Source organism: Eleginops maclovinus, chromosome 23, assembly GCF_036324505.1.
Source record: "Eleginops maclovinus isolate JMC-PN-2008 ecotype Puerto Natales chromosome 23, JC_Emac_rtc_rv5, whole genome shotgun sequence".
NCBI lineage: Eukaryota > Metazoa > Chordata > Actinopteri > Perciformes > Eleginopidae > Eleginops > Eleginops maclovinus.
The window spans coordinates 9226754-9241222 of NC_086371.1; the positions used below are offsets into that span (position 1 = coordinate 9226754).

Below are 14469 nucleotides of genomic sequence, written 5' to 3' on the forward strand. Positions count from 1 at the left end.
CTTCAACTAGGATGTGTGTGCGAACAAGGCAAAATGGCATGCTACGTAATATCACGGTCCAATTAAAAAACATTTTAAGGTTCCCATGGATCGCTGTGATTAAATATGAAGTGGTGTACCGGGGTGGCAGTGAATGAAATGAAAACTGTCATGTGTCAGCAGCCATGATCCTGACTTTAATTGACAAGTTGTCATGGTTCAGGCATTTGGGAGGCAAATAAATCATTCACAGCCCAGAGACAGAGACCTGAGAAAATTTGTGCTGCTGTTCCAACAAGTTAGAAACAGACAAATTGCCGTGTGAAGGCCATGTGAACGCGCAGAGAGCAGAATGAAAATGCCCAAAGGAGAAGGTTGTTTTAATCAAGACAAAAAAGTCTAAACCAATGTAAGTGGACCTTGCAGGCTGCAATACTCATTTAACCTCACATAAGGACAACATCATTTAATGAAATTCACCACAAACTAATAATTATGCTATTCTCTGTAAAAGGGCTAAAAGTTTGTCCAAAGGGTGGTGCAGGTGAATGTGTTAAAATTGATGCTACAAGTATCCAGAGATTTCACTTCAGTTTCTTAACTATTAATCAATGAAAGGCAAAAAACCCAAATAAAGTCTTAAAGAAATTAAATTTAAATAGATAAAGTTAAATGGTCTATTAGATACTTTTGGGGTAGTTAAGATAAATTGACAGCTAAAAATAGCGATATGAAAATATCCCAATTTTTTTACGTATACAAACTGGTAAGACACGGAGTTATGTCAAAACACTAAACAGAATGACAAAAGTTTGCATGTAGATTTTTCTGCCTGGCTGAGATTGATTCAATGTCTTAAACAAATTATTGTGTGTAATGGTGTCTTCTTAAATTGGTGGCGGCAGGTGGAAAACGCATATCTATCCTGCTGCGTTTCTTTATATATCATCATTTCATTTTCGAAAATATATTATAGGTTTGTAAAGACATACAGTTTATCTTCAGTTTAGTAAAAATCATATTTTTTTCTGCTAATATGTGAGCGTCTGATGTTCTTTGTCTGATATGATAGTTGATTGAGTATCTTTGGGTTTTGGATAATTGGCTGGACAAAACAAGCTATTTAAAAGATGTCACTTTGGGTTCTGGGAAACCATTGCATTTTTCTTATTTTCCTGACATTTTATAGAAAAAAAGATCAAGAAATAATCTGCAGAGGAAATAATCGGTAGTTGCAGACTAACTGAATTGACACTCAAAATTACCTCAATCATCCTTGAAATGTGTTCAAATAAACCAGCTTTGGTCACAAATTTAACTTCATGGCATCATTTCATTTTAGATGTTAATAATGGGAAAAGAATAATGAGAAATCAAGGGTTGTATTTGTGTACAAATGTGACAACTTGACCCGAGAGTGGCACTAAATTGAAGCTCATGAAGAGTCTAATAGTCTTACTGAGTGCTTTACAAAAAAGCAAGTTATCAGGCTTCACTCCCTCTGCAAAAACAACCTCATTAAAGGGCAACGCTTGTGTGAAATAGAGCAACCATTATGGATTATAACCTTAGTTCTACTAACACAGGGAGAGCCCTTTAACTAGCTTTTCTTCCTTTTCCATTATTTGCTGAAACCATAATGGATAAATAACAGAATCACAGACTTTCCATCAGGAAAGATGAGCTCTAACCCTGTTTGCTTATAAATGTGCATACAAACTTTCACTATGCCCGTCTGGGAATATGAGCTTTAGAGCCTCTTACAGAGTTCAGACCATTTTTAAAGAGCTACTTGTTATTTGTATAACAAGTAAACCTATCCAGAATTATTAAGATTTATAACCTCATGCTGCCAAACATCAATCATTATGCAAAGTGCACACTTTTGACACATAAAGCTCGTATTTTTACCAATGAGCGAAACGGAGAGAGTAGAGTTTCTCTGACAGACAAAGAAACATCTGCCCTGATGGGTCAACAGTCTGCACCTTTTCACTAACCAACACCATGGTCTTGTTTACTGCCTGCATCATTTTGCTTTTGTGGAAAATACATGCATTCTCCGAGCATTTAACACGCCATTTAAGTGTTGGAGCTCCAAAATGTGGCCTAGGTGATTTCATGGATTTACTTACAACCAAAGAAACAAAAATAATATATACATTAAATGTTTAGAATAAAAGCTTTTAGCCTTCAATAGCATATGGGGTCTGTACCTGGTCTGAGGGAATGATATAGTGTATAAAATCATTTTGTTTGGGATTTCAAATTAGCAAGGAATTTAACGATTTCCTTCTTCAGTTAAATAGTGTTGAAAACTAATCAGTACCTTATCAAAAATGTTTGCCCTTCATTGTTATGAATAAATATCTGCATAACATAAAGCCGTTTAATCTTTTAAAAACACACTTTACTTTATTCACAGAAACATATGATCATAGTATCTTCTAAAGCTACAGAATGTGAACACAGTTACGATGTATTGGACCTTTGCTTGAATGCAATGTGACTGCTCTTTTTTCACTTCATTGACATATTGACAGCTAGGAGTTGCCATTTTTGTCCTTCAGGTATAATGCATTGCTATAGCTTCACCTAACCATAACCTGATTGTGTTTTTCCTTTAAGCAAATAGGTTTATTCCATACCTTGTTAAAAAAAAAAAAAGTCCTGCCGATACAGTATGGTCAAAATACATCACAAGTCGTCCATATTACTTAACCTTTTTTTATCACAGATATCCAAAAGCACCAAAACATACAGGTGGAAGACAATCTCTGATGGATTAAGCTACATTTTTTCCAATACAGTCCAACTTTGAGGCAAACAGAAACACATAAAAGGTGCCGTTTAAAGAAGCGCTGTAGAAATACTTTTGCAGGTTAAGAGGGAGTCAGATGTGTGGAGTTAAAGTTGCTAAGATCTGAAGGCTAAAAACCCCATTTCCATCTGGATTTGATTAAAAAATGTAAACATACGTTTTTGCACCAGAGAAATTGCAGCAATGTTGCAACTCGTGATGACATGTCTACATGCATTATCTAATCCCTTAAAAAATGTATTTTTTTTCCTAGCCTTTTTCTTGCCCTTCAGTTTGCCCTGAATGTTTTCCAGTTCAGATAAAGCATAATTTAATTTGATTGTAATAACTTTAGATACATGTCATACGGACACAAAAAATAAAAAATGCTATTAATGGAGGGGTTGCAGAAATCCCTCTATCTGCCCATTCTTCACTCCTCTGGGATCTGGCTCAATCTCAAGGCTGTTTTTGGCGATTAGGTCCTCGGTTTTTTCAGGTGAATGGCTCTTTTATCAGCCCTATGGCTTTTTTCTCCATCTCACCTCCCAGCTCAGTGTGAGAGGGGCATGGATACACCCTTCTTACCCCCCCCTTTTCCCATGCTCCATTTCTCCCCCCTTTCCTGTCCTCTGCTCACCACAAGGGACTACCATCTAGTCTGTGTGTACAGATGACCTGCATCATCATCAGCACCACAGCAAATGAATTTACTCTCTATCAAATCTCCCGAGATGGCCACCAACTCCTTCTTGTCTTTACAGTGACACATGGCTATCTAAGTTCCTCTCACTTACACTGATACATGCCACAGGGCTGATGATAAATAGTGAGACATGACTGATCATGTATGTGGACAGAGACTGTGGCACTCAGGGGGAATCAGCAAGGCTATGACAGCCTCGAAGGCCATCCAAGGCATGTGTTACAGCTATGAGGGAAGACTTGTTAGAGGTAGGGTCTAAATGTCACTGGGAAAACATGTTGGTGAATCATAATGTTCATTATGTAATGTTTAGCCTGGTAGCTATATACATTGCATGTATTTCCACCCTGTTAAATTGGATAGCAACAAACATGATGCATGCCTCTGTATGAATGCACACATAAATCCATGTATGCATGAGAATATGCACACATTCACACATAAGGAATATATCGGTAATATTTCCCTATTAATATGCATTTGCAATAATGTGATGTTTTAGAAGAGGAATGTGCTTATTAGATGCCAATTATCAATGCATTTTCATCTCAATACTAATATGCACTTTGGCAAAACCTGTAAACATTGCGAATGGTAATTTCAACCAATAAGTAGCTCAACATTTCAGAGTGAGAATCTACCAGTTTTTCAGGACTACTTTGAATTATTGATCAAACGTGTGTGCATGTTGACGACGGAGTGGGGTAATGTAGTAAAGACTTATCTTTACCACATTGCAAACGTACAGTACCCTTATACTGAGGAAACTTCTTTCATGTTGGCAGTTTAGAACAGATTGTCTCTCAGAACCTGTTGATAAAAAGGTACTCCAAAATACAGGGCAGGGCTACCGTATATTAAGAATCAGCTAATTAGCAATGCATTTTCCCTCTTCGCTTGAAGAGACATATAATTAAGTGTTCTATTTTGCTATTCTATTTGTAGCCTTTTTCAGACTTAATTGTGGCTTATTAGGCACCGGTTTGAGAATGGATAGGTAGTGAGGTGACAGTTTTTCAGGGCGAAAACTAGAAGAGACTTCAAAACATCAGCTCATCACAATGTGACACGTTTACACTGTTCAATGAATTCAAAGACTAATTAAGTCTCATTATCAAGTGCTGCAAAATAATAAAAAGATGCATGAGAATGGAAGTTACACATATTACGTTAGACATACTATAAGCATAATTCGTTTTTATTTGTGTAATCAAAAGACATTATTTTAGTTAGTTTGTGGAATAGTTTTGGATAGGAAATTAAAATGTGCAAGACATTTAGATTAAGATTAGATTTAGATTATAAACACACATATACACAGTATATAGTTAAATATTTGATACAAAGCTGAGGTTTGAGGTATTTAAGTCGCCTAATTAAGGATGAAAAAACACTTATGACGTATTGCAATATCCATAACGGAAAACGGTACTGGATCAATGCGCACCTGACTTTCTAGAAATAAGGGGATCCCGTCTCGAGTGCCTACTCCATTTCTCTTTATACATCCATGAGTAACTCCTCATCTGTGAAAAGACAAAAGCTTGTTGTACTGCCACACAAGAACTACAGCACGGTCCATCTTTGAAAAGTAGGACAAGGTGTAAAGCAGACATTACGTTTTGCATCCGGCTCAGCTCCTCTGTTTACTTGTTTATAATTACCAATCTCTCCCTGCAGCCTGTTGACTTCCCTGCGCTCGAAGTGCCACAAGCACATTTCATGCAATTTACCTCCTGAATAATTTCTAATTGATTGGGAATGAGGGACAACACAGTTGATGTATTGTTGGAAAACAGGATACTTTTAGGCAGTTAAGTTATGGTCTTTGCAGTTGGGGAGTAAATGTCCCCCATACTTCATGTTGTCATTTCATGCCAGTAGCAGTGCATTTGTGAACATTCCCCCATTCAGAAGGTTAGCATAATGTTGTTGCTACCTGTCACTTAAGACCCTGGTGGAAAATGGGAGGATGGAGGAGCAAGGGATCAGTGTTTACCCACCTGGCCAATTAGAAGACAGAGAAACCTACAAGATGGAGTCTGCCTCCAGGAGTAGGTACACTGTTATGGCACGCAGCAGTTGCTAGGCAACGCCATCTATCCGTTATTGAGCAAGCTTGCGGTGGGTTTGGCTATTATATGTATAAATCACTGGTAATCTCTGCACTTAAGATAAGGTGGGGTACTTGGGTGGAAAAAAAAGAGAATGTAAAGTTTGATGTATTTTTTTTAATGCATGTTCAACATAATTAAAAATAATATCATAAATGTATCACGTTGGACTGAGAGACATAAAGTCATGTGAATGCTTTTCCTATCAGAAGAAACAGGATAACATAATGCTTTTTATATAAAAGAGAGAGCTATATGGTAAACCAGTACAGATTCATCAGCAACTCCTAAGTCGTCCTGCACTTCAGATATAAGCGATTCATCTTATATGAATTTCTAGGTAACAGTGCATGGTGTGTCGTAGTTTGCTAAAGGAAAGATGAGCAATGGGTTTCTGTAAGGATTTGATATATGCACCGCTTGGCAGGGGGATGCGGCGTAAGCAGAAATGATGAGAGTGTTGACACGTTGGAATACATCACATTGAAATTCGTAACCGCCCAAAGAATCTATTCAAATCAAATACCTACTTTATTTCTATTACAACAAATATTCTACATGATACGAAAAGCAAGTTTATAAAAAGTAGTATATTAGCATTTCTTTATTAATTGCAGAATGTGTTTACATGAAGTTGTAGGTAGTAGCACTTCATATCTCAATTATTAATATTTATGCGTACTTTAAAAAGACCATTATTGGAATATTACCATGGAAACAGAACTTACAGAGACAACAAATAACACGAAAACAAGACAAAGCATTTATATCTCAGCTTCAGCCTATTGGCAAAATCCAGCATTCAAATAAACAATGTGTAATTTTATCATGTTTACTTTAGACATATGGTACCAACTTTTAAATTGAATAGTTGAGTCATCCATAATATATATATATGTGAATGCAAAACCACTGAATGTAATGCTGCTGACAATGAGACTTTGCCTACAGAAATAAATAAAAGGAATATATTACCAACACAAAAAAAAATCTGGATTAATGCATACATTTTTAATATCAGAGTTGGGCTGCAATCGTTACGCAGAGAAGGGAGGAAGAGAAACTGAGAGATGATGGCAACTCGCCAAATGATGTCTATTAGTGCTGCATTTTTCCAGATCCTCAGCATAAAAAAGGTGCTCTCCCTTACCAATGCATTCTCCGTGTATCTAATTATTTCATTAAATATTATATCAGTCCTGCAGCTGCTTGGTTCAAAGGAAGTTTGGTATCATGGCCTAGAGCCCTCCTCAAATACACACAGCAACATCTTTCTCCTCTCCCCTTTCCCTTTTCTCACCTCTCCCTCTCTCACTAAGGCGCAGTCCAGCAGTGCCAGTTTTGCCCCGGGCTGACTGATCACAGGAAGGAGCAACATTTTTGAATTCAGGGGAGGATTGAGTCACACATTCCCAGCATCAGTCCCTATGTGTTACCCAGCTTTGCAGTTTTTCACTACCGCAGATTGCAATGATTCAAATGGAATTTTAATGGCCTACTCTGCTTAAACCGCATCGTTGTCTTCACATATCTGTCTCTGGATTTGTCTCCTGCCTGATAATGTTCTCTCTGTTCCTATTTGTATTTGCTGAGTCGTTTCCTGCCAGGTATGCTGGTGATCCACTTGCAGATCCTTGAGGTAGTCCCAAAAATGTTATTGTGCTTGTTGGATGTTGACCTCGTAAAGAGGTAGGCAATATGTTCTGTATTTGCACACTTCACATGCCAGGCTGCACATGCATAGAGCTAAGCTTTTTAATCCAATAGGGGTATTTCCAGTTCAGATTGTTCATCGATTACCAGAGCGCGCCCTGAGGCTGAGAAGAATACTCTATTTCCCTTACACACAATTTTAAATTAGAAAGTGATCTGAAACAAAACAGAGACAATTATCATCATGTAAACATCTGGCATCAATTGTCAGCACCAACTTAGTAGCGAGCATTCATTTCTACTCAAATGTTTAAAATACCAGATTTATCTAAGTGTTACATTAAGGGAGGATTATGGTATACATTTGCCATATCCTTGACTCTTACATTGACATATTAGGGTGCCAAAGATAATTTAAACCCTAGGTGAAAACTTCCACTATTGTAACCTTTAGAAACTAAGGGAAATTACAATTCCAGTATTATGTAGGTATTGACATTCTCAACCAGCTACCAAGCCTGGATGAGTTGTAATACCTTGAGGAGCTCACCTATTTATATTCATAGTCATTCCCATACAGGAGGGGGCAGTGCAGTGAACCTCTCTGACTTCAGCCAGCGCAGGGATTCAGAGAGAGAACAGTAGATGGTTAAAGTGAGAGTTTAAACCCAGGGCTTATGCACACAGAGACAGTAATCCTAACAAAATCTCCCCCCAGTATCCTTCACAATCAACTTAAGGAGATGACCTTTGGTTATACTTTCGGTCACATACTCCATACTCAAGGATGTGTTAAACAAGCAACTAAATCAATAGGTAAAAGTCAATCCCAAAGGTTTAAAACACAGAGACAAGTCTCAATATCGGATGGTAGGTAACTGACTAAAGTTATACTATCTAAAATTCCTCACTGTTGCTGGTTGATTCAGTATGTGACAGACACCTAACTTCTTTTGTCTGCTTGTTGCCAAGGTTGTTTTCAGGCAAAGTTTGGGGGGAGTCTTGCAAATGAGTTTCACGCGTGTTATGCAAATTATTTTATTTTGCATGAAAATAAATTGTCCTTTTCCTTTCTTCCCTTCCACCAGCACAGACACATGACACCCATAGATAGCAAATGGGGTTTGATTCCACCCAGTGTTCTTGCACAAAGCAGTGAGGGCAGGTCCTGTTTCTCTAAATGAACTGTTTTGACTCGGTCTTTCTCCCCTTCCCCCATTCAATCACCATGGCAAGATCAGGCACACACTAACAGAATATATTCTTGACAGGATTCAGCGTTAGACTACTTATCGGACATCTATTGGAGACACAGAGTTAATGGAGAGCTATTTAATCACAGAAACAAACAAATTAACCTTTAAATACCAGTAGGGGCATTTAAGTGCTGGTTAGACTTGTTGTACATCTATTAGAACTGTGGTATCTCTCTTTCCGCCTCACACACAATCAACCCCCCACCCCTTATACCCCTTTGCTGTTGGCTGCAGCTGGGAAGCGAGGTGAGCCTGTATGTGGGACATCACAGAGCTCATTAATGTGACGGTGCAATCAAATCAGGTCAGAAGGATGCATTGGTGCCTAGAGAAGGGATTTGATAGCCAGCTCAGAAATGCTGTATAATAAGTTAATTAGACATTCACTTACTAGTCCTGCAGCTATCCTATCACTTGATAGTTCCTTGATATGGTTTGGGTCTTGAAAATTGAGTGTCACAGACTACTGCCTTATCAGTCCAGTGAAGTAATACTCCTCATTAGGATTAGAAACAGCCAGCTTCCTCGACTTGGAATGTGACCATATGCGGATGAAAATTCAGCGACCCCAATAACTGGATGCGTCTCATGACAACATACTGATTGGAAGTCAAGTTGAATGATCGCTCTTTGACAATGGTTGGTGTTTGTTACCGCAAAACCAAAATGTAGGATTAACATTTAGGAATTAAATCTTTTATGCATGTGGATATACCTGTAGTCTACTTCAACATCATTTTTCTTGTTGCCTGCCTCTCACTTAACATTCACCACCTTATTTTGATCAATACAGTACTGTATATGTTGGTAGGGCCAGGCTATGCACTTATAAAGCTCAATTTAAAGTTGTTTATTGCGAACACAATTTGATTGGTTTTCCTTTTTCTACCTTAAACATTTATAACTGTAATTTTAACTACATGTCCCTTTGTCCTTACACAATAGATAAATGTCAGATTGTTTCCCATATTGTACATGTGGCTTTTTATAATTAAGTTATATTTACTGTAGTACGGCGGACGGCCCGGTAGCAAGGCGACGAAGACGGGGCCGGAGGCCGCGACGGGGACACATTGGGGGCCTGGGCAGGAGGGCGACGAGATGCCTCTGGAGGACGGGCAGGAGGGCGACGAGACGCCTCTGGAGGACGACGAGATGTCTTTGGAGGTCGGGCTGGAGGACGACAGGAACATGCTCGAGGACGGCGTAGGCAGCGGTGGGACCCCTCTGGAGGGTTGCGGGACCGCTCCGGAGGACCTGCAGCACGAACAGGTGTTGGCGGGACCCCCATCAGAGCAGGGCTGGAGTCGCCTGGACAGGCGAGGCTTGAGGCGTCTGGACAGGCGAGGCTGGAGCCGACTGGACAGGCGAGGCTGCAGCCGACTGGACAGGCGAGGCCGGAGTCGACAGAACAGGCCAGATCGGAGTCAACAGGACTGGCGAGACTGGAGGCAAGGCTGGAGCCGACTGGACAGGCGGGGCTTGAGTCGGCCGGGCCGCCAACAGGACAGGCGGGGCTGGGGTCGGCCAGGCCGCCGACCGGACAGGAGTGGCTGGAGTCAGCCGGGCCGCCGACAGGGTAGGAAGGGATGGAGTGGGCCAGACTGCAGGTGGAAGCATGTCGGCCGGGACTCGGCCTGGGAACAATGTGAAGGCCGGGAAGGCCTTGAAGTGACAAGGAGGACGGGGTAAGGGCAGTGTAGCATTCGGCCGTTCCCACACGAGGCTCCATAGCGTACCCAGTCAGGTCAGGAGCTGGAACAGGTGCTGGCGCTAAGGGTGGAGGTAGAATAGCCTCTATGGGGATCAGCTGATCTATCATGGTAGCCAGCTGCTGCATCATGATGTGGAGGTCAGCTCAGCAGAGGTACCTGGGTCGAGGTTGCCTGGTGGGCCATCAAGACTTATTGAATTTGTTTTTGCTGGGTCCATTCTTTGGTCGTGTCGTAGCTACTGTCAGGATTTGGGGAAGGAGCCAGGTGCAGAAGCAAATAGAGGAGGCAGGGGTTCCAACGTAACAGAAGGCGAGCTTTTATTTATAAAAAAGCTGTTGACAAAAACGCAGACAAAAAGTACAACCAAGCAAAAGTATCAAATTAAAACTCAGACAAACCAGTGGAAAAAGGAGGGCTGAAAAAGGGCGATCCAAGACATCACGGGGAAACAGCAAGAAAGGACGAACAACGACGACGACATGACAAAGAACACAAAGGAAAGCACAGACTAAATACAGAGGAGGGTAATCACAAGACAAGAAACAGCTGGGAAGGGGGAGGAGACACACAGGGGCAAAAGGTGAGCACGATCAGACAATCAGACAGGAGGGAAACTAAAGACTGGAAGTAAAAAAGACAGACAGGAAGTGAAAAAGACTATACAGGAAGTGACCAAACAAGATATACTTCAAAATAAAAGCATAAACTATAAACACAAAACTGAGATCCTAACAGTATTTTATGACAGCAGAAAGTGATTTAATTGCCTACTCGCTGTTGTGTTTCTTCAGCACTTTTGCTGTACTTTTCTAACTCTTTATGATTTCATCTTTCCCTGACCTTGTATCGTTGCTGCTTTTGCAGGTGAAGGGTAGGTAAGTGGTTGGAAAAGCAACAAACAGATCTATGTAGTTGTCGGCTGTATTTTTCCCTGTAGCTGCCAACACTGTACCTTTAAGGATAGTGCATTATTGATATTAAACCTGAGTAGAATTTAAACAAGATTATTAATCTGTTAACCAACAGAATGACTGTGGCTACATCTGCTAGCACATTTTACTCAGCACTGCAGTACAGGCTGTGTTTCTAAAATGGCTAATAGGTGACAATGACCAGAAAGTGCTGCATGCCATTATGGGTAATTGTCCCTCATTAATAATACATTACTTAGTTAGCCTAGCTTGATACCATCAGTTAAATGCTGTGGGCAATGCTTTCAGTTAGTGTAGAGCCACTGAAAGAATCCCTAGATCCTCATTTAACAAAAATGTTTTAATAGAACATTTGGATGGGTAAAACAAATCTATTCGCCCTGTTGGGAGATTTTGTTTGAATAATCCTGATATATTTGTTAGAAGATGGTTTCTCTAAAAAGTTAACAGTTAATTGTTTCTTTTGCATTGAATGTCTTCCTCCGATTACATACAGTAATAAACGAAACGGCAGTACATTCAGCAGCCACCTCCATTAATTAGTATATGACAGATGTGCTTGAGAGGTTTGAATCTTGAAGATGATTAAAAAGCAAATCTAGACGTCTTTTCTCTCCCTGGAAAGCTCATTTATTTTTTTAAATGAAGATGATATATGTATATTTGATTGTATGTCCTCGTAAACAAAGCTTAATTTGGCGTCTGGTGGACTGTTAATCATGAATTCATCATACATTCACATCAGAACAATCAGACGGTGCTTTATTTAGAGCTCACCATCTGTATCTATGTGACATATGCTGCTTTGCAATATATGTCATGCTTTCCTAAGAATTGATAGATTACACAACCTTCTAACATTAAGGAATCGTGTGAAGTTTACAATACCACTGCAGTTGACTTACAACTCAATGGTAAAAACCCTTGAGGTTGGTTCCTAAAAGAATGTTTTGGGTGGCTTTATGCACCACTAGAGAAGGGTAACAGCAGCATGCCATAAGAAATTGATACAACACAAAAGAAACTCTGCCTCCAAGAAATGTTCCCTCTGGCTCTTTATGTTCTTGAAATGGCCTTTTACAAAACACCACTGGGCTAAACATTTTCAGAATTATTATACTTCACTATTGTTGGAGTCAAATCTGCCAAGCCAGACCAATTTCTAAGGCTCACCATATTGTATACAGCACAGTAATAGGATGTAGCATTACAATACAGAGGGTGAGGAACACTCATCTATCCTAGATTACATTTTCATGTATATCATACATTAACTTTCTAACAGCCTCATCTCATCACTTGAGAATAGGGAACACAGTATAATCAAACAGCGGTGATTGTAATTTATTTATCGATGACAGTAAATCAAAGTGTAACACCACCAAGCAATTACAATGCTGGTCTTAATGAGTGCCTCAATTTACACTGGTTGATTGCCAAAGAGAAAAGCAATGTTTTGCTGTGATACTAAATTCATCATTAAAATTAATTCCCTAAATGTGCATGAAGAACTAACAATAAACAAAGTTTGTGATAATTCACCAACAAAGCCCATACTGCACTTCTATAAAAGCCGTTTACTAAATTCACATAAATTCATAATGAGCATTTCAATATGTTAATCAACTACTTTGAAGATGGACATTTTTCTGGCTTTGGATGACATAGAATGATATAATAAAATGGTGGCAAGCATAAACGTATTTAAAACATCAAAAACTGTAACCGTACATGCAAGATAAATCATTACCAGCCAATCACATGCTAGATTTGGTGAACAATGTTTCCCTCCTACTGCTGCAACACCATTGACACTACAGCTTTCAGTCAGTGAACTCGAATCACCCGCTGAACACAGAAATGGTGAGAAGCTGAAAATATTCCTGCTAACAGTAGGACTCCATTATTCGAAACTGCATCACCACATTCAACAATGTATTAGACCTTCTTGGAGACTGAATAATTTATAAAATGTGGTAGTGATAAAAATGTTCAAAAAGCGTTTAAATAAATATTTCCACAATTGACACATCAGCCCAAACCAAAGAAATTCTAAGCCATTTGCCAGCCAGACGTATGACCCCACTACCACCCTGAAAAAAGAAGTGGAGCAGGTGGCTTTTTGATCGCCAGTGACCTTGCCATTGGTCTCAGGTGAGCTGAACATTTTTGATAGCAAGTGTGCTGCAGGCCAGGCAAGAAGAGAGCTTATAAAAATAACTGTCCTCACCGGGCTCTAGGCGCAACAGCAGCTAACACAAACAATATTTAGCCAGGACAAACTTAGGCAGTAAGTAAAATCTGTTTTCGAGAGAAATAATGATTGAACCCTCTGAATTGTGAAGGGCTATCACCAGAATAAGTTTGGATATGAAGAGTAATGAGATTCTACAAGAGTTTAGTTGTTATAACATCAAGGCCGAAAACTGGAGAAAACCTTTCAAATATCAACTTTGTATTTAAATGCACTGTAGCCCTAATGATTGAAAGTGACTGGAAAATAAGAAAGAAGATCAAACAATACCATGCCTGGGTTAGGTGGTGGGCGGTTAATTATCACTATACCACTATGATATTGACTATTCATTAGTTACATTTTGTTGGATTTACGATTAAGTATAGTCCTTTACAAATGTAGTATGCACTTTGTAATGAATTACATAATTACTATTGCAACGACTGAGCCAGCAGCTCCTATTTCTTCAAAGTTATCTTGTTACTCTTGATTTCCTGTAATTCCACAGCTGCCACTTTGTCTGGGCTTTTCCCCTGAGACGGCAGCCATGAGGGATAGGGCCTTGATGACTGAAACTAAAGCTCGGGGAAAAGGACTAGGTCCCCTGTGAACTGACGGTGTATCAGAGTTTAGGACCCTTGTGACAGAACAGCAGCACTGGGAAAATGATAATTCTGAAAAACCCTGAATAGAGAGAAGGACCGAGAAAGAGGGACAGACAGAAGGATGTGACTGTTAAATTGACTATATCCATCCATCCATTTTCTATATCCACTTATTTTGTTCAATGACACAGGGGGTTGGTGCCTATCCCAGCACGCATTGGGCGAGAGGCAGGGTACAACCTTGACGGATCTTCAGTCTATCACCAGGCAAACACACTTGGACAAACACAATTTAGAGTTTCCAGCTCACTTCACCGGCAAGTACGTCACTTAGTGTATTTTCACTTTGAACCGTGCCACCTGCCTGTTTGATTGTTTCATGAATTGATTATATTTTCACACCATCTTAACTTCATAACGTGTTTATGTAGACACAGTCACTTGTATACCAATTAGTTTTTCTCAAATTGTAA

The 14469-nt window shown here is 39.6% G+C and overlaps 1 protein-coding gene across 3 annotated transcripts; it reads right to left on the reverse strand.

The window, feature by feature from the left end:
* Window positions 1-5701: 5701 nt before the first annotated feature.
* LOC134859468 (uncharacterized) lies at window positions 5702-10698 on the reverse strand. 3 transcript variants are annotated; one of them, XM_063875975.1, is made up of 3 exons: window positions 9515-10698; window positions 7803-7860; window positions 5702-7468 (listed from the first exon to the last, which is right to left on the reverse strand). In XM_063875975.1, the coding sequence occupies exons 1-2, from the start codon at window positions 10349-10351 to the stop codon at window positions 7819-7821; spliced, it is 879 nt and encodes a 292-aa protein (XP_063732045.1). In that variant the 5' UTR covers window positions 10352-10698; the 3' UTR covers window positions 5702-7468; window positions 7803-7818. The 3 variants fall into 3 exon arrangements, with proteins under 3 accessions (XP_063732045.1, XP_063732046.1, XP_063732044.1); XM_063875976.1 differs by lacking the exon at window positions 7803-7860; XM_063875974.1 differs by having other exon boundaries at window positions 5702-7860.
* Between the last annotated feature and the right edge of the window lie 3771 nt (window positions 10699-14469).